The sequence below is a fragment of the Acinonyx jubatus genome, chromosome C2 (genome assembly GCF_027475565.1).
Source record: "Acinonyx jubatus isolate Ajub_Pintada_27869175 chromosome C2, VMU_Ajub_asm_v1.0, whole genome shotgun sequence".
NCBI classification, from domain to species: Eukaryota; Metazoa; Chordata; class Mammalia; order Carnivora; family Felidae; genus Acinonyx; species Acinonyx jubatus.
In genome coordinates, this window is record NC_069384.1 from 52,019,179 (window position 1) to 52,042,943 (window position 23,765).

Genomic DNA, 23,765 nt, shown 5'->3' on the forward strand with positions numbered 1-23,765 from the left:
ATGCTATACTGTAGAATTATACATTCAGTTTGCTTCTGTAAGATTAGCATTAATATATTTATAAAATAAACAATAAAAACATATTCTATATGTTCAGTATGCTACTATTTATAAACTCCAGCTACAGGATATCACCATGGTAACAGGAATATACAAACAGCTCCATTCTCCATGCTATGATAGAAGCATCACCAATTTAAAGAATGCAATATGCTTAAGATGGGCAAAAATTATTTCCAAATATAGTCAACAACCTGCTCATGAACAGGAGAAAGAGAACTACTGAAATAGAAGATAGAAGAAAACAGAATTGTTCTGCTGCACAATGACTTACAGTCACTCTTGGAACTGAGAGAATGAAAATGTTTAAAAACGAATGAATGAATGAATGAGCGAGTGAGTGAGTGACTGAGGCAACAGAATGACTGAAAAAACAGAAAGGAAGAAAATTCAGGTAGAAGAGCTACTATGTCAAAATGACAGTGTGATATTTGTTTATAACCTCAGCTGTAAGAACTGAATAGAACCTATAATTTGATATTTTGTACATTTATATTCAGTCTTCAGTTTGGAACAAAGATGTATAACATCGGGTCACTGATTTCAAAGAGCATGTGAACATGCATGTACATTTGTTATTTCACTTAATAAATATATGCTGTGTGTGTTTAGGCACCAGGAAACACAAAATAAAGAAGACATTGACACCAGCCTTAGGAATTAATAGTCTAATGGATAAGGCAGTCCTCTAGATAAAACATAACAATTTAGTGTAACTCCAGAAACAGAAGTACATATAAAGCACTATGAGAACATAATGACATGGCAATGTTTTTCCCAATTAGAAAGAACTGATACTTGTATCTACACTAAAATCTAGGTTTTACTGAAAGTTAAGTGGCAGTGATTTATGAAATATTATAAAACTTACAATCTGTTTAATTGACTAGAGGCAGATAAGTGTACACAAAGACATTTACTTGAAATATGATTGCTCAACTTAAAAACAAATAATTACAAGTTGTTTAAATTTCTCCAATACCTAACTAGTGTCAAAGGAAAGCAGAGAAATACCACTGTAGTGGAGCTTTATTAAATGACACTGTTGACTTCCAAAAAAACCACCAGAGGGTGACTTCTGGAACAATAAATGTCTGAGACCACCATCTCTTCTTGGGAAACTAAAAAGATCAATGTAAAAGTCTCTGAACTCCCTTGACAGAAAGCTCACCAGTGTGCCCAGGGAAAACAAAACATGCACCGTCTTGAGAGTAGGTGAGAAGATGTAGGGAAACCACGAGAGCCACCTTTGAATATTCTGCTGCTCATTTTACGTCACCAGTGAGTCCTGTGGTTGTCAGGGTTCCTAGTGAAGCAAGGCTCAAGTTTCAACTTAATTCAGTGGGAAATAGACCAAGATTGCAACTTTGCCTAAACTCATAGAGGGCAGCTACTGTTTCCCAGAGAGCAAAGTATACAAAGTTCTTGAAAGAATTACCCTTAAGACCCCATATTCTCCCCTGACATCAATGAAAGAAGAAAACCCACTTAGTAAAGAAAAGTGAAATGCCTTTTTCCTAGCTAGAAAACATTATCTCCTAGGTCACTTGAACTACTTGAGCTGTTGTGTGTTTCTTAAATAACTTTCTGTCTTTCCCTATTATCTATGCATTCAATAAACATTCTTTGTGTGCTTACTGCATCCTAGATCCGGGGAATGCAATCTTTTTCTTAAAGGGCCAGATAGTAAATATTTTAGGCTTTGCAGGCCAGGAAGAAAAAAAAAAAAAACAACAGAAAACAAAAAAATGAAACAGAAACAAGCAAATTATGTAGCTACTTATAAACGCATTTAAATATATAGCCATATAAAATGTAAAATCATTCTTAGCTCACAGAAAAACAAACCAACATAAACAGGTCATAGCTTGCTGATTCCAGTGCTATATCACTGTCAAATATCCAGGCCAAGCTAAGACCATTAGGTTATTAAGTTAAAAGGAAAGGTTTTGCATCAAGAGCTAGCTTCTTCCAATAACAGCTTACAGGGGAGATCTAAGAAAGCTCTGTCCAATACAATTATCTATGGGAGAATAGATATTTCTCTTATTTCAATAGATATCTCAATACCTATAGAAAATGTTCTATATCTATACAGTTCAGTACGGTAGCCACTATACCCAAGTGGCTACTGAGCATTTAAAATATATTCAAGGGGCCCTAGGTGTCTCAGTCGGTTGAGCGTCTGACTCTTGATTTTGGCTCAGGTCATCATCCCAGGACTGTGGGATCGAACCCTGCCTCAAGCTCCATGCTGAGCGTGGACCTGCTTGGAATTCTCTCTCCCTCTCTCTCTCTCTCTCAAAAAAAAAAAAAAAAAAAAAATATATATATATATATATATATAGTCAATGTGACTGAGGAACATTTTATTAAACTTTAATTATTTTAAATTTACATTTAAATAGCCACATATGGCTAGTATACTGGACAACAGATTTAATAGTCATTATATATCAATTAACAGGTCTTAACTGAATTTGCTTGGGTTTTTGGCGACCTATTAAGTTAACATGGGTGTAAATATTTTTATAGGGCATAAATATATTTATTTTTATAATTTTACGTTTTTACCAAGAGATCAAATTCAAATTATTTTTAATTTCTAGTTACAACTGTACTGGGAGTCCAAAATTATTCATGATGTACATTATATCATGGAGCTGGAAAGACCTTCAGAGGACAATTAGTTACATTCTATCAAGTTCAATGTGTGTGACATGTTCCAAAGAGGGCAAAAGAGGCACATTACATGATGGCTCCAAACTGGATTTTTGGAATTAGGAAGATCTGGAATAAAGTACTGGTTCTACTATAGAGTAACTAGGATCTTAGGCAAGATATTTCATTTCTTTACTCCTTAGCTTTATCTTTTATGAAACAGGACAGTAACCGTAGCTTCTCTATTGGGTTGGAATGATTGTCGAATGAGATCAAGAACCCAGAACAGCATCCTGTCACTGAAATCATCAATGTCACTATTTAATTACCACCATTATTTAAACTTAATAATACTGTATGATAAATATTCTAGCAATACACTCTATAATCTGACTTAGTAGGAACCATTTCATGATTCTGCATGGGAGAGAGTTACACATGTGGTTTGGGATACATCACTGTATTGTTATCCAGAAAACGTAAGTTAGAATCTAGTTTCTACAACTTACTAATGTAGCCAAGTCACATGTGTAGTCTGAGCCTCATTTCCTTATCTGAAAAATGAGAAGAATATTTGCCTCTCCAAGTTGTTGAGAGAATAAAATACGTGAAAAATCTTTGTTCCTATAAAAGACACTGAGGAATAACTACTTCCTTTCTTCTATCTCTGGGGTGAAAGGGATTACATCCTTCAAAACTTAGTTGTCAGGATTAAAGGACAGAATCAAGAGTAGTTTCTCTGCGAGTTAAATTATGACATTTATGAAAATTAATGATATGAAGAATAGAAGTCATCTCAGACCAAAAATGTCAAAGTGGCCATGTTGGTGATGGTAACATACCTGCACAGGTGAAAAATCCCATGGGCATATGTCTTTGTTGAGCATGGAACATTGAAATGTAGAAAATACAGGAAGCCAGGAGATAAACTTAAGGAAGTTAAGGAAGGAGTAACCCAAACAAATGCCTCCTCTGTTCTCTGTGCCAAGTGTTTCTCTACCACAGAGACAGATGCAAATGATCTGATGCCATTACACATTATTATCAGTCCAACTACATGGCAAATAAGATTCATGTTACCTGCCAAATCCTAATGAACTGCAGCGGAGGTTCTATAAGGCCAGGTCTGACCTCAGTGGGGATGAGCGCCATGATTGATTAGCCCTGTCTGCCATGAGTCAGGAGGAGGGCCAGGAGGGGACACCTTCACACTCCATTTTCAGCAACTTTTATACCACTCATTGCTAGTTCTCTGATTTTGAGAACGCAAAACTTTGTGAATATGACTTTCACATATCTTTCCGTACAGAGCATGGCCTGATATCTGAGAGGCCAGCTCTCTTAGTCATTATATTTCTGGCTTGTAAATTATTCAGTTGGCATTCTGGTTTATTGACTAGTTTCTTGTGGGGTTAGTTACTCCAACTGGGCATGTAGGATCCATTCTCAATTCACAAAGTCCATTTTCTGAGTCAGCGATTTTGATAAGCAAACCCCACACTATGGTAAATTCACAAAGGTAAATATTATGTGACAGAATTCTCAGTAGCCAAATGGAAGCCTGGCTCTCCTGGTCAGAAAATCACTATCAGACACTTCTTTTAGACTTTAACAAAGACTATTTGTAATCAGTTTCATCATTACCAATTTTTATATTTTCTTAGTTTTCTTAATTTTTCTTAATTTTTTATTCACAGGACTGCTTTTGCCAATCTTAGACGATCTTGGATTCTATATGTAAGCTCTCACCATCTCTCATTTTGAAGTTTAAAAGCAGCGAAAGAACTTTGAGTAGACTCTAGTTCTTTGTCTATGATTTCATCAGCCTATCAACATTACCGAGGTCTTCACCCTTCTTTTGATTCTTCCATGTTTCTTTCCCAAGCCCCCAAACACTCAGACATAGCCCATTAGGGACAGCATCATTCCTTTTTCATGTCCACACATGACTCCGATTAAACCTGCGTTTTATAATTTTACCTTTCGAACATTTGCCAACCGATTCATCATCAAGGACTCCTCTCGGTCATCATCATCATCCAGGTCCAGCATCGGCACTCCAAAGGGGTCAATGATGCTACAGCACCTGGAACCTTCGTCCCTTGGATCAAAGGGGTCGACGATGATGGGCTCTGTTCCTTTTATTTCACAGCGACAGAAGGGGCAGCCCTGGCCATCTGACTCCTGAACAAACAAAAAATGTAATTGGTTTTTGTTCAAATACAACAGTACTGAGAGGGGCCAATGTTCTCCAGCTATAAAAAGAAGTTGCATACAAGAGGTTTTAGGGTAGGCAGTGAGAGTGAAGGAAGATCTGCCTTGAAGAAGTTAATAGAGTAGAACACCAACAAAATGTGATAAACGTTCAGTATGTCAAATTTTCAAAGAAAGATTTATCTAAAAAAAAAAAATCTCTGATTTGCCTAAGAAAAGGAGCCTAACTATTTTTCTGAATGTTCTTTTACAATTGTAATGTTTCAAAACTTCAGGGTCCTGTAGGAAAATGGAAATTGAATCATATCCCTCTTTACCAAAAGGCACCAGCTAATTAAACATTCCACAAAAAGGACATTTTGATAAAAATTCATTATAAACAAAGTAGCAGTATCAATTAAAACAAGCCATTCAGCCATTCTGGAAAAGTTCCTATGCATGTAACTATGGATAAATATTTCCATTTAATTGCCTAGGTTTTTCAAAGTCTTGATTTATAATTGGTGGGAAAAAATAAAAGTAAATTTACATCCAGAAACCATCATCTGTCCTGAGAGCCTGTCACTCTGACCCAGCTCATTTGGGATATAATGCCATGTGAAATATTAAATTCTACCTCTCATCTTGCTTTCAAATTAGATACTGCAAAAAGATCTGTGCTAATACTTTTGGGCCAGAAACTCATTTATTGGTAATTATTGAAGGTTTTGTTCAAAGTCTCCCAATTCCGGAATTCACAATTGGCAGGGAAACAGGAGAAGACTGTGTTCTCGCCCTGCATATGATGCTGTCTTCTAGAAATAGATGGTGTCTGATACTCACCATCATTTTTTGTTTCTGCATTTTACCCTGATTTTAGTAGTGTGTTATTTAAAAAATAGTAAAAAGCAGGGGCGTCTGGGTGGCTCAGTTGGTTAAGCATCTGACTCTTGATTTCTGCTCAGGTCACGATCTCACGGTTTGTGAGATGGAGCTCCATGTCGTGATCTGCACTGACAGAGTGGAGCCTGCTTGGGATTCTCTCCCTCTCTCTCTGCCCGTCTCCCCTCCTCTCAAAAATAAATAAGTAAGCTTTAAAAAAATAGAAGAAATCATAAAATCATTTAAAGGCAGAAATGAGATGAATCAGCACCTTTTTAGAGATGAGACAGGGATGCAAAGAGAACTAACATCTTTAAAGAAACCATTTAGTACTTAAGACTGTCCCACCCACTTGTTATGGTGGGAAACTGGTGATCTACATCCCCTCCGGTGACACTCTGATCAGTAGTGGAGTGATACTGTTGCTTCTCCTCTCACTGGACAATTGCTGATCTGTCACTCAGGCAGATCATGTGCTGGATGGGTTATTCTTTTCCAAATATCACTCAGATTAACAAACTGAACATCTCTCTTTGCCACACCAATTGTTAAAAAAGAAAAACAAACATTCTTTGCATAGGTCAATGAAAAGAAAGCAGAGCATTTCCTTATTCATTTACTGTTAGATAATTTGGGAAAGAAACTTGGAATGGTAAAGTAGTTGAACTAAGGTGCTGTGGAGAAATACAGGCATGCCGACACAAAATCCTTTGATGTTTATTGCTGCATATGCTTAAGCTGGTGCGCTTCAAGGCAACTTAAATATTTTGCTCCATCATTCTACAACAGATGATAAATCTACGCCTTATTTTATATTACATTAACATTTCCTAACACAGGAATAAATACTTAAGGAAAGCTAAACCTTTCTCCTGTCTTTTGTTAACAGGAACATTAAACGTAAGTGCATATTCAATATGTTGTCATCTAGATAAAATCCCCTTATCAGAAAAGTCAAAAGGGATCCATATTCTGTGACTGTAATGGAATTTTCTAACAGATCTATGTAAGATAATTTCAAAAAGATAGTCTAATATATAAGGGCAAGATAGGAAAGATGTTCCCTGTGTGTCTTTAGTGCACGAAGGATAGAAAGTAGGACTCTGGGCCCTAAGTAGACACATCTTTTGTTCATATGTTAAAAAATATATATATAGAAAATCTGAAACATATACAGAAGTAGAGAGAAAAGGGTAATATGTTTGTATACACCTACCACTCCACTCTAACAACTATCAGTTTATGTCCAATCTTGTACCTTCCACTTACTCACTTGGATTATTCTGAAGCATATCCTGTACATTACATAAATTCATCTATAATGTTTTAGTGTGTATCTAAAAACAGAAAAATTTATTAATACTTAACTAAAGTATAATTACCATAACTAAAAATTAGTGCCCTTGATGTAAATATTAAAGTCATTATTTTTTAGTACAGTGCCCACAATGTTTATGCCACAGCACTCAGCTACAAAAGCTTCTCTTAGAAATTTCAATGTCACTTCGCACATTGCTTTGGTAAGGATGATTTGGAGCTCCCGACAGAGGGTAACTGAAAAGAGGGGTTCGGAAAGAGAGCAGGGGGAGGTAATAACAGCATCTTGGTGGTACCAAGAGAAAGATTAGGAATAGCTAGCTCTTCAATACCTGAATTTAGATTTCCTCCATCTCTGCTATCTGGAAGTTTAATACTATACAAATTACTGACGTATGTTTAGAGTAGCTGTTTTGTGAGTACACATCACAAAAAATATTTTCTGTTTAGCTTTATCTTTGTAGAGGGTTCACATTACTCACTGAATGAAAAACAAAAAAAAAATCCCCCCCAAAACCCAGCTGCAATGTACATCCACTTTGATTTGCAGACATAGATCACAATGAACGTGTCTCCTTAATGATATTTACTCTAATATGACTTCACCCATCACTCTTTCTCTGTAAACTAAATACTGCCATATGCAAATTAGGTCTAACTATAAATTCTCAAATGCCACTTTGATACTCTGCCTTAGTTTCTGTCATATGGTTGATTGAATACACATGAAGAATGTCTTCGATAGACATATAACTCATCAGGATTGTGCCTCAATAATTAAAATAATGTTTCTGTCAACATATACTTAATGCAAGATCAAGGAACATATGTTAATAAAGAAAACCAATAAATAATTCCTTTTCTAGTCCTCAACATATTCACATTCTGAGAATGTTAAGAGGAAGCATTTGGGACTCCATCCATTCTAATGGACTCAGTAGATTTTACTTCCTCAAATAAGAAATACTTCCAAACCAAAGGTATATAAGTTATCAGAGAGTACTACACTCATCTGAAATGTTAACTATGTAATATGCTCATGACAAAGTAATTCAGACTCCCATGCCAACTATGAATATTGTTAATAATATTAAAGATAAATATAACTTTAGGTATCTGAGAACAAATTAACATTTTACAGAAAAATAGAAAAAAAATTCTTTAACTTCCCAAATTGCCCATTCCCATAGTAACACCTTATGTAAAAATCCAAGTAAATATCAGCATCTCATCACCATCATCATCATCATGATCATCATCATCATCATCATGTATTGGTCAGCTTCCATATGCTTTCTGTTCATATACTGTTCATATGGATTTTACCTCTTAAATACCTTAATTTTTTAAAGACACACTGTATATAGTACAGTTTATTTGCTCTCAAGATGATTATTAGAGGTCACACTTTGTTCACTACATGGCTTTCCACATACACAATATACATAGAGAACCGTAAAAAATAATAGGACTTCTTGAGTCTCATTTTGGAGTGCATTTTATACTTTTTTTAGTCTGTTTGTGTGTGTGTGTGTGTGTGTGTGTGTGTGTGCGTGCTTTCTGTAGCAGTAACTTCTAATTTATATTACTTTGCTAATATTTCACATAGATTTGAAGTTACCATAAATCATTTCTGCAAACCATGGAACAATTATAAATAAGTGAGTAACTGGATAGATACATATATACATATCCTGAGAACAAATTGGGTCCATATTAAGCATTTTTAGAGCACAATATTTCCCACAGAAATTCAATAACTTGTTAAAAGAACATATAAGAGAGTTAATAGTAATCTTACAACAAATGACTCAGAGTGAAAGAGATGGTTGATTTTGGCACTCTCTTATGATGAACAGGGAAAAAAGACATTGGTGAATCTAGGCTCTTCTGGTTTTAACTTGTGAGGCCCATGAAAACACCAAGTCAGAAAGAAAGCACAGACATTCTGAATCAGGACACTTGAATTGGAACCCTACACCCACCAATTACAGCTGTGTGATCCTGGGTAAGCTATTCATCTTATTCTGTAGGGTGTAATGAGGGAATGTACAATTTAAGGGATATCTCAAAAATAAATTAATTCAAATCTTTCAAAGTGCTATGCAAATACTGGCAGAATTACTATAAAGATAATTTCAAAAGCAAATTAGTATAGTAAGATAACTGAAGAAACATGTCTTAACATCTGAAAAAATTCACACAACCACAAGAATTCCCACCTTATGAAATGAATGCAATTTTTAAACTACTTTTAAACCACAGAATCACCAATGTTCATAAATTAAGAATAATCAGAGATATGAGACAGTTTCCTAAATGATACTATCAGGTACTACATTAGGAACAATACTAAGATTCCAGGCACTGTTGAAAACACTATACACGTATTAATTCATTTAACCCTATGAAGTAGGTACAATTATCATCCTCATTTTACCAATAAAAAAATGAGAGTTTATATAATTTGATGGAGGTCACATAGCTAAGCATCTGTGTGCAGGAAATTACATTCAGGTGGCCTGTTATATGAATCGAATCATTTCATCACTACACTACCACTATCCAAACTGCAGCATCAGGGTGTAGTTCCTTAAGATCAGATTCATAACCTAGGTTAAGATGAAGTTTAAAAGTAGCTGCCTACTATTGATCATTCAAAAATGAAAAAAAAACCCTATTGTTCAAATTACAAAACTACTTTAATCAATAAATATTCTATTCACTCGAATTGAAAGGTTTCAGCTTTTAATGAAGATGAAAAACTTGTCCTAGTAATTATAGGATTCCTTGGGATATATTTTTACATAGTAAGAGCTTTTAAAATAGTTGTTGCTAGAACCCAATTTAAAATGTAAATTCATGAAGTTTATGCGTTTGCATTCTGAGGATGCTTTATTTAAGGGAGTCAACTTTTGAAGCACCTATTAAAGGCCTTTGTTAGATCCAACTGAAAATGTTTCCCAGGTGCCAATACCTGCTATTGTCCAGGCACAGCACGATACAGTCAGACCCCATTTAATACAGTCACTGGACTCAAGCATTTGCTCTACCAAATTTTATTTTCTCCTCCTTTTCATTCCTACTGTCATCACTGTAGTTCATGAAATAATTGTAACATCTTTTAATGACTCTAGTAGCCCCTACATCACTCCCACAGTGAAACAGGAGCTCCAACACTTTATCACTTTTATACAAAAAGACACAACATGTAATCAAGGGGAGAAATACCAATTTACAACATTCTTATAGGCAAATATAATTTTATTATTTGTAGTACTAAGGTTACAAAATTACACTGAGGCTAGAAATGTGAAGGTTGGTTGCTTTTGAGGGAAGATACAGAAAAAGATTATTTCTTTGTGCCTTAAATGTGACCATGTGAGCTGGCTTCTCTCCTCTCTTAGATAACTACACATTTTTTGCCCCACAATGCTCTCTAAATATGGGACATTCATAAATCTCTTTAATCATATTCCATATTAAAATCAGGGCTTACTGATTTTCATCTAATGACTCTATGAAATATTATTTTGAACATTCTAATATCTTTCCTTTAAATTATTTGGAAAAAGTACAGAAGTAATAATCACAGGAAAAAGTTAATTTTACTTTTAATTGAATTAAAGTCCTTGGCAGTAATTCAAAACAAGGCTGCATATCCAACTGATATATATGTATCCATTTTTATTTTGAATTTTTTAAAATGTTTATTTCTGAGACAGAGCATGAGTGGGGGAGGGGCAGAGAGAGAGGGAGACACAGAATCCGAAGAGGGGCAGAGAGAGAGGGAGACACAGAATCCAAGGTAGGCTCCAGGCTCTGAGCTGTCAGCACAGAGCCTGACGCGGGGCTCGAACTCACAAAACGCAAGAGCATGACCTGAGCCAAAGTCAGTCGCTCAACCGACTGAGCCACCCAGGTGCCCCTATCCATTTTTATTTTGAAGATTTGAAGAATATAGTTTGGAATTTGTGCCATTCACAAGCTCAGAAGCCATTTTCTAGATTCCTGGAGCAAAAAACAACAAAACAAAACAAAACAAAACAAAACAAAACAAAACAAACCAGTATGAAAAGAGCCCCTTACTTTACACCTCATGTAGTAAGCTTGCACCATCACTGCTGCTCAATATGCTGCTACAAAAAGGAAGATATGGAGGAGTTCTGGATGAAGAAGAAAAATGTTTTGTTAATATTTATGGAACAGCAAGGAAGTGAAAGAAAACTCTGCAGGTTTTATTGCCAAAGACAGAACAGAAACGCCGCACCCAGAGAGAGATTGCTTCAAAGACTGCCTCTGGAGAGTTGATTATCCAACTTATTTAGTATTCTGTGCAAACTCTGCCTTGCTTATTCAATTTATTAAATAACACAGATGTTTCAGAAGGAGAAAGAAGTATCTGACACCTCTTCAGAGGCATGACTAATGGGCCATTATGACAAAAATTAAAGGGTAACCACTTGCAGCCTGTAACAACTAAGTGACACCGCTACTGTGCATTTCTTAGGGTTTCCGTTAATTACATAAAATTTAAGTTTGCAGTGAATTCAATTAAACAAAAAGTAGGGCATCAAATGGAAGGAAAAGTTGGTGAAGAATGACTTGCTGAAATTGCATACTGGCTGGACACATAATGTTTTATGGTCAGGGTTTAATATTTCTTTCCTATTGGACTCTGATTTATCAGAGCTTCTTGGCAGACATGCAACCTTTAAAATCCTTTTCCTATCAGCATGCCCAACCAAAAGAGTAGAAAGTAACAAAAGATGTCTCAAATCCATAATTAAATTTGAAAGATAACAGGATGCTCATTTCAAGTAATTATTATTAATACCATGCCTCTGTATAAAACTTTCAGATTTACTTGTAACTTCTTGAGGGTCAGGCCTGAGTCTAAGTATTCTTCCTAGCTCACAGATTCGTACAGAACCAGGACAGAGCAGATGCCCAGGAATGTTTCCTAAATAAAAAGATAAGTAAATGGACTTGAGAAGTTGGAGAATGATGGATGAAACAAGCTATGTATGCTTTTCTCAAGTAAAGTAACAAACGAGCCTATGCATAATTGAGTTGGAAAACAACCTTTTCTCTACAGAAAAAAGAAACAAGCATATACAACAAAAACTCTGGCTTTAAAGTCAGGAAATATGGACTATAGCTCTGTACCAGTTTGAATCTGGAAAACACTGAAAAAGAGAGACATGAATACTGTACTCTTATCCAGACTTCATACTCATACATTTCCCACTGCATCTACAAGTTTAGATACAATGCCTGACATTATACTGCAGAACTACAGAAATGTTCAATAACTGTTCTTAGTTCTCTATTCACCATCAATTAGGTTAAATCCTGTGAGCAGTGATTGAGGCCATAAGGTGGGCTTTTTAGCAGATCTATAGTTTATCAACTGCATTTTAACTGGAATAACTTTGTAACAATTTGATTTTTATTAAGTAATGGGCATTTTACAGTAACATATTTAAATGATTGTCAAAAATTGCTATTCATATTATATGAAAATAGGCAGATGTGTTGGTTGGCAGGAAGTACTACTTTGTGAAATCTATATGCAGAGGTAGAAATATTCAGGTTATCCCAAAGTGGAAATGTTCAAAAGCTGACATTTCCTTTGACCACTAAGATCCCACTGAGACATAAAGACTGTGGTATATCACTTTGGAATTCTTAAAACCTGGCCCAAGAACAATATTCTTCAGTGTAGAGAAAACGTGAATCAGGGATCACCATGTGTGTTTTTTTGGTTTAAAAAAGTAATAAAGAGGAACTCAGTTTCACTGCCTCTGGGTTAGTGCCAGCATTATCGCAAGCAATAAATGTAAAATAATGTGGCTCAAAAATAAGCGGACAAAATCAAAATGTGAAAAGTTGAAGGGAATCATCCAGCAGCTACTGAATAGAACAAATCTGAGAATTAAAATTCTTAGAATTCATTCTCAGATCTTGAGCATAATAAAAGGTCTTTGAAAAAAATCATAGTTTTCAGAAGAGAAATGAACAGAACTAAGACATCTGATCTACAATATCAACAATTTATCTAATTTATCTATTTAACATGTTTTCAATGTAATCTTAGTCTTCTCTCTACACTATTTACCATATAGCCCATAAATATTTACTAAGTAACAATACTAGAAGAGAGGGATTCTAAACTAGGTTCTAGAAGAGAAATAGGTAAATATATAATGTTTACAATACAAATACAATGAGGTAAGAGTTTACAGGGACATACATAAATTTTTTTTAATTACAAGAATATTTATTAATTACAAAGTATTTTGTGTGGGAAGAATTAAAAATAATGCTGAAATAATGCTTTTGAACATTTTTCATTAACCTATATGCAAATTTCTATGACCAGATTAAAATAACATTATTTGCTAATAACAGTGTGATATAATCTGATTATTTCAACTTTCTGAGTACTTTTTCATTTGTCATTTTTTTTTTTTGGTTGTTTAGTTCACTTACTAAACTACTACTGCACTTTATAATGACCTTCTGCTAAAATTTTACTCAAAGACTGTTTCCAGTGCTTGGCAATTTATTCAGTTCCTCAATTTCTAAAAGTAAAATTGAGAACTACTTCAGAGTAAAAAAAAAAAAAAAAAAAGTAAATGTTAACAATTTACAAATATGACTGGGCACATCTTAATTAAGGCCATTAGAACAGTATTAGAAATCATGAAGTGAATCAAGGCACTGAGGAGCTGTACCATTTGGAGAATACACAGTAATATACAGAAACGTGTGGTGATATAAGGGACAAAGGATTAATAACACAGTCATGGCGACAGGGAAACGTTCCTGTGTCTTTTGCACATAACATACCTGTTGCAAATAGTTCACAAACTTACTAAATAGAATGTATACTATTGTCCCTGAAATTTTAAACATAAACTTCTTTCAAGATGTATACAAAAATTAAAATAAATAAAATGTTTGTTTTATATTCAGTCATACTGTTTTACTTACTCTGGGCTTCGAGGTAAACAGCTATTTTGTATTATGCTTTAAACAATCTTTACTAATCAAAGGTTTCTTCCAAACTAATGGGAGCTTCTGACTTTTAACCCATTTACCTTCCAAATACCAGGTAAGTAGCAAGTTAAAGGCGCCAAGTCCTGCCATATGTAAATATGTGTATGCTCCCAGACTAAGGCCCCGAGAGTAGAGGCCAAAACCAAGCATAGTGCCACAGAGTACTGGGATTTTGTACCAGCCTAAAATTCTGGTTTTCTTTAGGAAGAAATACAAAGTTTTAGTTTCTTTGTACCCGTGAAAACCATACAACCACCCTGAAGGCATAAGTCAATACAAAGTCACAATCCAACTATGACAAATATAATTGGCCTCTACTTACCCTGAGATACCGAATGGGTTATCAGGTAAAGCAAATCATCATAACAGACACAGTCCTATCTGTCAGGCTCTGACTCAATATCTCTGTATTATTTTCTACTGATTGATGTGAAATACACTTGCAAACATAGTTCTCTCTTCTACCAGCATAACTTGTTGAAAGTCATTTATAAAAAGACATTGTTACGTCTGCAGAAAAATTATTAACATAACTTACATAGCAATCAAGTGCCTACACACTGAGAATGAGTTTGCTGATGCCACACTGAGCATCCCTCTTCCTCCACCTTCTCCCTGTACTATACAAAATTCACCAACATCATGAAGGGATAAAGGGAAATTAGGGAGAGTATATCAAGGAAAACCTAAGTAAAATACAAACCTATGCACACTGAAAGAGAGAAGTGTAGGGATGTTGAACAATTTTTACTGAGGTGGCAAAAATGTCTGGGAGTTCAGAAATGGCATTGAAAAAGTAAATCAAATTTAACTCACTTTCTAGTTCTTCCTCTTTTGCTTCTTCCATCTTTCAAACCTCCCCAAAGGAAGAAGGCGTTCCTTTTCATAAGATTGTGAAAACCATTACATGTTATTACCAAGTAATGAGCTCAATAGCACCAGCGCTCCTGGGCCTGCATTCTCCCGGCCTGAGCCTCTAAGGCTACCCCTCTTCCACAGGCAATGCCGAGGCTATGGGTTAGACAGAAGATCAGGCCTGACAGGGCTCAGGAATGGGGTAGGGATGTCGATTATATACTCAATAGCAAAATTTCTAAGAAGGTTTGAAAATTGAATTACTTGCTTTCTTAACCCCATCAACAATATTGACTTTGATACTATGTTACACAGCAGTGAAAAAAATGACTTGATCAAAATCTTCTGTGAATCCTTCAAATATTCAAAACTGGAAATCTGTCCAGACTCATTTTCAATCCACAACCTCTGTTACAGATAAAGAAACAGAAGAAAGCCCATGGGGAAACTAGTTAGTCTCTAGGTCTTATTCTAAAACATCAAACCAATTGGTATTTACTGAATATCTGCATAAGAGGTAACTTGGATTCTGCTTCGGTAAACTGGAAAATGTTATGCCTGCTTCTGTGAGAACTGTAAGTATTTGGGAGACTTTCCCCATCAGATTTTCCCATTCGTAGCCACTGACATACATGACATAGGAGCCACATCTCCTCCTAGGAAAAGGGCCTGCTGAAACATCAACATAAGATTTATCTCCTAGGATTTACTTTGCTTCAGAAAGTGACCTACTATAAATAGAATCTGACCCACCATAAATCACATCAATATGATTAGTTGGAAATACTGATGTGACATTCTGAAATCAGTAGTGTCACAGAGTTACAAACTACTCATGACTAAATCCTAAAATTAAATTGTACATGCAAAAGAAACAATATAAAACACAGCCAGCAAGAAAAATGAAATTATATAAGACAGAAAATCAAACACATAAGATTTTTCAAATTACTCCAAGAAAGCACTTATCAGATCATTTGCTGAATGATTAAGATGAAGAAAACTGAAAAGAGAAATAGCAACAGAGAATATAAGGAAGACATGAGTGTTGCTCATTAAATCTTGATTATACCTGCCATGCTGTAAGGCAAGAGGTGCACATCAAATGCCCACAAGGCTCAATCTTGACATCTTTGTCGTTCTCAGCACAAATTTTACAAAGCTGAAAAGTGGAGCCCATTTCACAATATAATTCATATTGTTCCTGGAATTTGGGGGGGGAAAAAAAGGCAAAGTTAATGTATTTCTGACATGAACTGGTACTACTGAATTTTCTCAAATACAATGACTTACAGTAAATGCCTCACACTTGATCCTGTCAGGAATGTTACTACTTAAGACATGTTTTAAATTGGTAATCACAATTTGGTCGACAAAATCATTTTTTAAAACATTTGAGCTTATATCAGCAATTTTATAAGCTTTTGTAATACTTCAGACTACTTAATGTTTTGTACTGTTCCATTAGGAAGGGATTTGCGTTAATAGTGACTCAAAAGACAAAACTTACGGTTTTAAAAGAAAATATAAATAGCTTTAGTTTCTTTGTAAATGCCACATTCTCACCTAAATTCACTTCAAAATTGCAAATACATATATATATAATATATATAATGTATATATATAATATGTATATATAATATATATATAATGTGTATATATATAATGTGTATATATATATATATTATTCTAACTGAACATTAAATTCTGGAACAGAAGAAAAGCAGCATTTGCCAAGCCCTTCCTGCATGCTACATACTTTGGTACACATTTATTATGTCATATAATCTCCAAAGCATAATAAGACACATTGAATTAAAAAAAAAATCTGAGGCTCAATAAGTTTAAATTATTTTCCTCAAATTCTATATTAAATTTCTAACTCTAAATTGCATACTGTTTTCCCAATCTAGCACCGTCAGGAAAACTAATCACTTCAGCAACCAAAAATTGTTTTACGAAACATCTATTCTCTTGATTAACTAGTTTTGAACATTTTGGCATAGTAAAATTCTTGGTGTCTAAATATTGAAAAGCTCTAAGTCACAAAGAAGACACAAATGTATCAGTAAGTATAAAGAAAATATGAAAACAAAAGGTGTTAAAAGGGATACAAAGAAAAGTAATTAAAATTCATTTAAAAAGGGCAGTGTTTTAGTCAATAAGTGTCTATTAGGAACCTGGCCCTGGGCAGGATAAATAAATGACAATATTTAGCCTGTAGCATACTAAAAGATCTTATCATCCTGGTGAGAAAAATACATATACATCTACATACAAAGATACACACACATGCATGCATGCACATTCATATATAAGTTGTGTCTACCATGAAGTATGTATGTTTGTATAATTTTTACAGAAATAAAAAAGATGACAATGGATCAAGATAAAAACTAAATAAATATGAAAGCAATTAAAATTAAATTATAAGTTGGGGTGTCTGACTTTTGATCGCGGGTTGTGAATCCAAGCCCTATATTTGATGTAGGTAGAGGTTACTTAAACAAAACTTTTAAAATATATAAATAAATAAATTTTAAGTCCCTGAAGTCTCTAAAGTAATAGGTAAGTATTTAAATTGTTATGACACCCAAAGGACCACTTTATAATTATTTAAAAAATTACAATAAGCTAAAATCACAGATGCAGAACTCAATGCAACCTAAGGGGTAACTTATTCAAATATTTATGAATAATTTAATGGGATGATACTACTCCTGAATATATATAGTTTTAAACAGTGGCTTTAAAAAGTGGAACTATTTTTGCAAGTGTGCTTTCACATACATGTGTTAGAACATATAGAATCATTTACCTAATCAAAATAATGTCAATTATATATTAAATTTCAAAAACTGCCCATCAACTGTACATATGTCAACAAATGTGTTTCACATAATAATACCAAGACCACTGGGACTAAATCTAGACAATTAGAAAATAAAAAATTATCTCTTGTCTTCCCAAAATCTTTAATTTCTGATTTTTATTATTATACAAAGCACAAAATATCTAAATTATAAAGTATTTTAAAACTAGATTAACATAAAATAAAATACTCATTTTCTCTCTTCAATCTTCTTCCTAATTCCCTAAAACTTCTTACTTCCTCAGTTAAGTAATGTTACCAGTTTGGTAGTTTTTAATTTTTATTTTTAAAAAGTATGTTCATATGTTCATATATGGTAATTTCTTTCTTTCCAGAAATTGAACTTATGTAATGTTACTTTACAAATGAAATGTTATATAATTGAACTTTACAGTAATGGCACTTTTTTTATATAATAAAGATGCCGAAGTTCCCATGTGAGTATATAGAGCTACCTTCTTCTTGGTAATGACTTCAGTATAATGCAGTATGAATATACTATGCTTTACTTAACCTATGATTAAATAGCTTGGTATTTATAATTTTTCATTTTTAGGAAAATTGCTAAAGTGAAAATGCCGATGTACAGATGTTTCTGTGTATATGTGAGTGGTATATACAGAATCAAGAGTCAAAAATGGTTTTGTTTAGATTTTGATTAATTACTGAATATCACCCTCAAGAAAGGCTTTATAACCAAGCTACACTCCCATTCAATTTATGGGGTCGCCAACAATGGATTTATAAGAATATAATTAAGACCTTCAATAAACTTCAATTACACACTTGACTCTAAAAGCTAATGCATATTATTATTCCAATCTTCTTTGGAGTTTTCTCAATCTGTAACTCTCTCCTCATATGTATCTGCCTATCTATGGGTTTATCTATGTCTCTGCATAAATGCCAATATTATATTGGAAGTAAGAATATTAACAGCAGACGTTTTTATCCAAAAAATGGAGAAAGTATCTTTTTCAAATACTCTTAGAATTCCTGTAAGTATCTTTTAAATGAAATGCCGGTACAAAATTTTAGCTACAGTAAAAGAGGATGCTTTTTATTTCAAAAATATTAGATACATAATTATAAATGCATTACCAGAAACTGTCCTTACCTGGGTAACTTTTATATGATCATGGGGTGTAGGTTCACACAATCCAGTTAAATCAGGATTATAGCTCCTCCCATCAGGATAAAGATAGCTAAATTATAAACAGAAACTTTATTATAAATACACAATTTTTAATTGCATTTAAGACGATTTAATCAGATTCTTCTATATTCAAACCCACATGTTGAAGTTTCCTTTTTGTAACTTATATCAAGAAGCTTTGTTATTGTTTGCATAATATTACAAGTTACTTTTAGAACATTTAAAAACTAGAAATCATTTTCATATCAGAAATACAGGATGAACATGGACTCAGCCACTAAGCAACCATTTTCAGTTAAATACTTTTTACTGTATGTCTTTTAGGTAAGTTAAAAATTTATTTTTTCTGGTCACTCATGGTCTATTCCAAAATACTCGGAATGTACACCTATTTGCAACGATTGTGTCTTTTCATGTGAAGCACAGTTAATGTGAACTGCATCGTTTTACACCATGCTTAGTAACTTGAGGGAAAAATGGAATTAAAACCCACAGGTTTCCTACAAGAGTTATGCAAATACCGCTTTGATATTCCTGTTTTTCCAGTTTCTCATCCTCTGTGTTTCCATTTAAATTATTACACACATACAAGTCTACAGCCACACACCAACACACTCACATGTACACACACACATCTAAAGATATTACAAAATGCTACAATTATGTTTCATTTACTTCAAGCTACAAACACAGAATCACTTATAAATATGAGGCTCCATTATTAATTTTATTTATTTATTTTTTCAGAAAGAACATGTGTGCACCCAGGGGAGGGGCAGAGAAACAGGGAGAAAGAGAATCCCAAGCAGGCTCTACACTGTCAGTACAGAGCCCGACCTGGGGCTCGATCCCATGAACCATGAGATCATGACCTGAGCCAAATTCCAGTCAGACACTTAACCCAGTGAGTCACCCAGGTGCCCCGAGGTTCTACTATTACAGAGGATTAAAATTAGAACTAAAAATTGTAGTAATTATGCCATCTTTTTGTGCTATAAGTCTTTATTCATTCATTCATTCAAAAATGAAATTGTGTTGGTAAATATCTATTTTAGATTTTAAAAAATGGTAACATTACTGCTGGATTATGCTGACTGATTAAGGTATAGTTAATTTTGTTTAGGAGCTATTCTAACTAGCTGCAATGAAAAATTAAGAATGTAATATACCGTGGTCAATACTTTAAGGAGCAAAACTATACTAAATCTTTTCTGTGAAGTAACAAAAAGTATTTATCCTTAGTCTATAAATATGTTCGTAAGTGTTAAAATTCACCCAGGAAAACCAGAAAAATAATTGAACTTAGATGACAGATAATTCTCATACAGTAAGGAACAGATCAGTGAGATAATTTTTTTTTTTTTACAATTTAGAAAAAGGAGTTGACTACATTTGTAATGACATATTTAGAGTGTTATCACAGGGGTGGATTAAAATTCTACAATTATTAAATGAAGAGCACTAAGCAAAAGTTGGTAAGTAGCTTTCTTTTTATATCCTAAAATGGGGCCAGATTTAACAATTATGACATAACATTTTGCTTATCATCATCACACTTTAAAAACACATATAAATTCTATGACGAATTCAAAACTGAAAGATTATAAAAATAACAATAAGGTTGCTAGAGGAAAGGTTAAAAGTTCTATTTAACGTGTAAGGGGCTGAATTGCAGTGATTACTGTCCTCAGTAAATGAGGGTGTACTGATGAGACCCTCTCAATGGCAAAAAAGGAATAAAGAATCTTGGCTGGTTATCAAAGTGAACTTCTTTATTACCTATGTCACACTATACTGGGTTAACTATAAGGAAAAGACAGCTGACCTTGATAATAGCTGGACCAGATAATATCCTGTGTTTTACTCATCTTAGGGAAAAAAAAAATACCGAACATAATAATATCTATTTTAATGTAATCTAAAAATCTAATCTATTTTTTAAGTAAGATTAAAATGTTAATCTGACCTATTTTAATGTAATCTATCACTAAAGTTCAAATTCAACTAACTAAATGCCTCTGAAGGGTGTGTGTGTGTGTGTGTGTGTGTGTGTGTGTGTGTGTGTGTGTGCGTAAATATTAACAGCTGATTTGCATATGAGCTCAGAGGCTAAACACTGATTACAATATAACTTGTTATTTTTTATTGGCTTTTAAAAACCAGATAGAAGGTATTGTAAACAATATAAATAAGCTGTATCAAAATTACCAACTTTACACATTTGCCCACTCGTAACCTCTATTTATAAAGTAAAACTTTACAGCACATTTTCTTAAAAACAAAATCCTGTTATCAGTGAATCAAAAGCTATAAAATTTATGATAATTAAAAAAAATAGAAACACACACTTGGTACCAGTTTGCCCTACAATTCTCATGTAACTATTTCTTGAAAGTTCATAACTTATAAAAAAAAATGCATTTTTTTTCTTCACATATATTCCACCACTTTTTCTCTTTTGCAATTATTTTAGAAAAGGTGTAACTTAAATTATTTGCTCTTTGCTAACTCTGGTGGACTTTCTCCTGCTAGGTTTCTATCACAATCTGTGCTATAGCAAATAAGGGAATATCTGTCTGTAAGTTACTTAGCAAAGGCAAAGGGCAAGAAAAGTGAGCATAATGATGTGACAATAGAACAAAATAGAAAATAAAACAAAAGCATGAAGGGAATGGCACATAGACTACAATGACTAAAATGAAAGAGAGGTATTTACTATGAAGGCACCTATCAGATTATCTACACTTTGTAGAGGAAAAAAGATATTCTTACTCTAAAAAAAAAAAAAAAAAAAAAAAAGGAAAACTTATTTTTAAATTTAAAAAAATAATAGCTTAAGATAAACTGAATTCAGCTACCAACATAATTCTGGAGCAAGGATTTAATATCAGAAGACAGCCACAAAGACAAAAGGAAAGGAAGGAGTGAGAAAAGCGTAAGAAGAAGAAATAGAAAATCTGTTACTAATGGTCAAAAAGTAAAACTAGCAATTTGAGGGTTACATGAAGCAACAGAAGTTAGTTATTTTAAAGAATTATCTTCTTATAAGTTTTTTTCATCTATTCTAAACTACTGTTAAGTGCTTTTTTTTTCCCTGTGAGAAATACAAACTCATGTTCTAATTTGATGTAGGAATTTATTGCCTATAAAATATAGTTTAATTCAAATCGGTTACCTAAAATGGCTATTTTAAGAGATGAACAATAAAAAGTAAGGAGCACCCATTCCTTAATCTTGAAAAAAAAAAATAACACAAAACAAAACAGCCAGATCATCAGACAATCTTTTCTCTCCATTGCAAAGCAGTGTCTATCTTTCAAATTGGGGAATAGTAAGCACCCTGACTCCCATTTCTCATACTCACAATCCTTCCCTGCTGCCGTCAATCAGTGCTTGAAATAAGGGCTTGTTATGCGGTATGGTCTGTAAGATATTGCCATCCCCTGTCACATAGCCAATGGCCCACTGTCCCAATCTAGTGCAGCTTAACCGGAAAATGTAGCTGTAAAACATGAGAAAATGATGTTTAGTCACATTCAGAATGTATGCTAACTACTAAACAATCTCTTAGATTTTTTTTAAAGTCAAAGAATAAACAGAATAATTTAGAAAAGCTGAAATAAGTTTCTATCTTCTTATTTTAAGAAGCTGTCCTTCTCCATTCATTGATCTGTAAAACTCCCTTCATTGAACTGTATAAGAAGCTCTGATAATAATTCCATTTAAATACCCCCAGGGCTATAGGACAAAAGAACTGAAGTTGATGTACTTGAGTATCAAAGGTTCTACTGCCATCCCCATCAGCAGATTCTCTATATGAAACAGTTGACGGCATGAAACAGCTAGGACCTGAATCATTTTTGGAAAAGTAAAAAATAAAGAAGTAACAATTTAATTTGTCACCTCAGACAGAAATTGAGTCAGTTTATACTGTGTAATTCAATATATTACTTTGAAACTTTAAAACTATCCATATTTTGTTGTTAATGACTTGTTTATAAATAATAACTTTTCTTTCAAGCATTTCAGTCATTCACCCTTAAATGAAAGATCAAAAGAGCCCAACTATATTAATGAGACGGCAAACTAGATTAAGTTCACGGCTGCCATCTAACCCTGTCCAGTTCAATGTCTTGCAACAGAAAGGCAAAATAGTTCAAAAATATAAATCAAATTGATGACAAAGAGACACTGACTTGGTTTTGAATTCATTGTCATTTATTTATTAACATAGCTATCTACTTATTTCATTTTAGCTCATTTATGTTTAAGTGTACTGCACTCAATCTTGCCACCATGAAAACTGTATGTGGATTTTATAACCCCTTAAGTAGCTCAAAAGTAGGTAAACAATCTGCTATATTTGAGTACCGTGATTGCTGTACGCATGTGACAAATTCCTCTCTCCTAATAAACATTAGTTACTGATGAACCAAGTGCTATAAAAATAACTGTACAGGATACTTAACATATATAACAGCTATTGAATCTAATTAACTTGTATCTTTAGCACTGCAATGTAGTTTCATTTTCAAAGAAAACTGGGTTCTTAAAGAAAGGAAGAAGTTGTGGTTTTTAGATACGAAGAACTTCATACTCGTTTTAGATCCTTTGGAAAGGACTCTTCAAGAAAGTCCAAAAACATATTCTCCTAGAGAGCCTGAAAATAGAATATCATCCTGCCAATTAATGGAATCCTTAATC

The 23,765-nt window shown here is 33.7% G+C and overlaps 1 protein-coding gene across 6 annotated transcripts in view; it reads right to left on the bottom strand.

Annotated features, from left to right (window-relative positions):
* CBLB (Cbl proto-oncogene B) overlaps positions 1 to 23,765 on the bottom strand; it is a 211,730-nt gene that overhangs the window by 68,611 nt on the left and 119,354 nt on the right. For all 6 annotated transcript variants that reach the window (XR_008297637.1, XM_015069176.3, XM_015069173.3 and 3 more), the window contains exons 7-10: positions 22,426 to 22,563; positions 19,023 to 19,110; positions 16,106 to 16,237; positions 4,702 to 4,905 (exon numbers count right to left, since the gene is read on the bottom strand). Coding sequence is in view for 5 of the 6 variants with exons in the window: in XM_015069176.3 (XP_014924662.1) it covers positions 4,702 to 4,905; positions 16,106 to 16,237; positions 19,023 to 19,110; positions 22,426 to 22,563 (562 nt within the window). In the remaining variant the exon portion in view is untranslated. The remainder of the gene's footprint in view (positions 1 to 4,701; positions 4,906 to 16,105; positions 16,238 to 19,022; positions 19,111 to 22,425; positions 22,564 to 23,765) is intronic.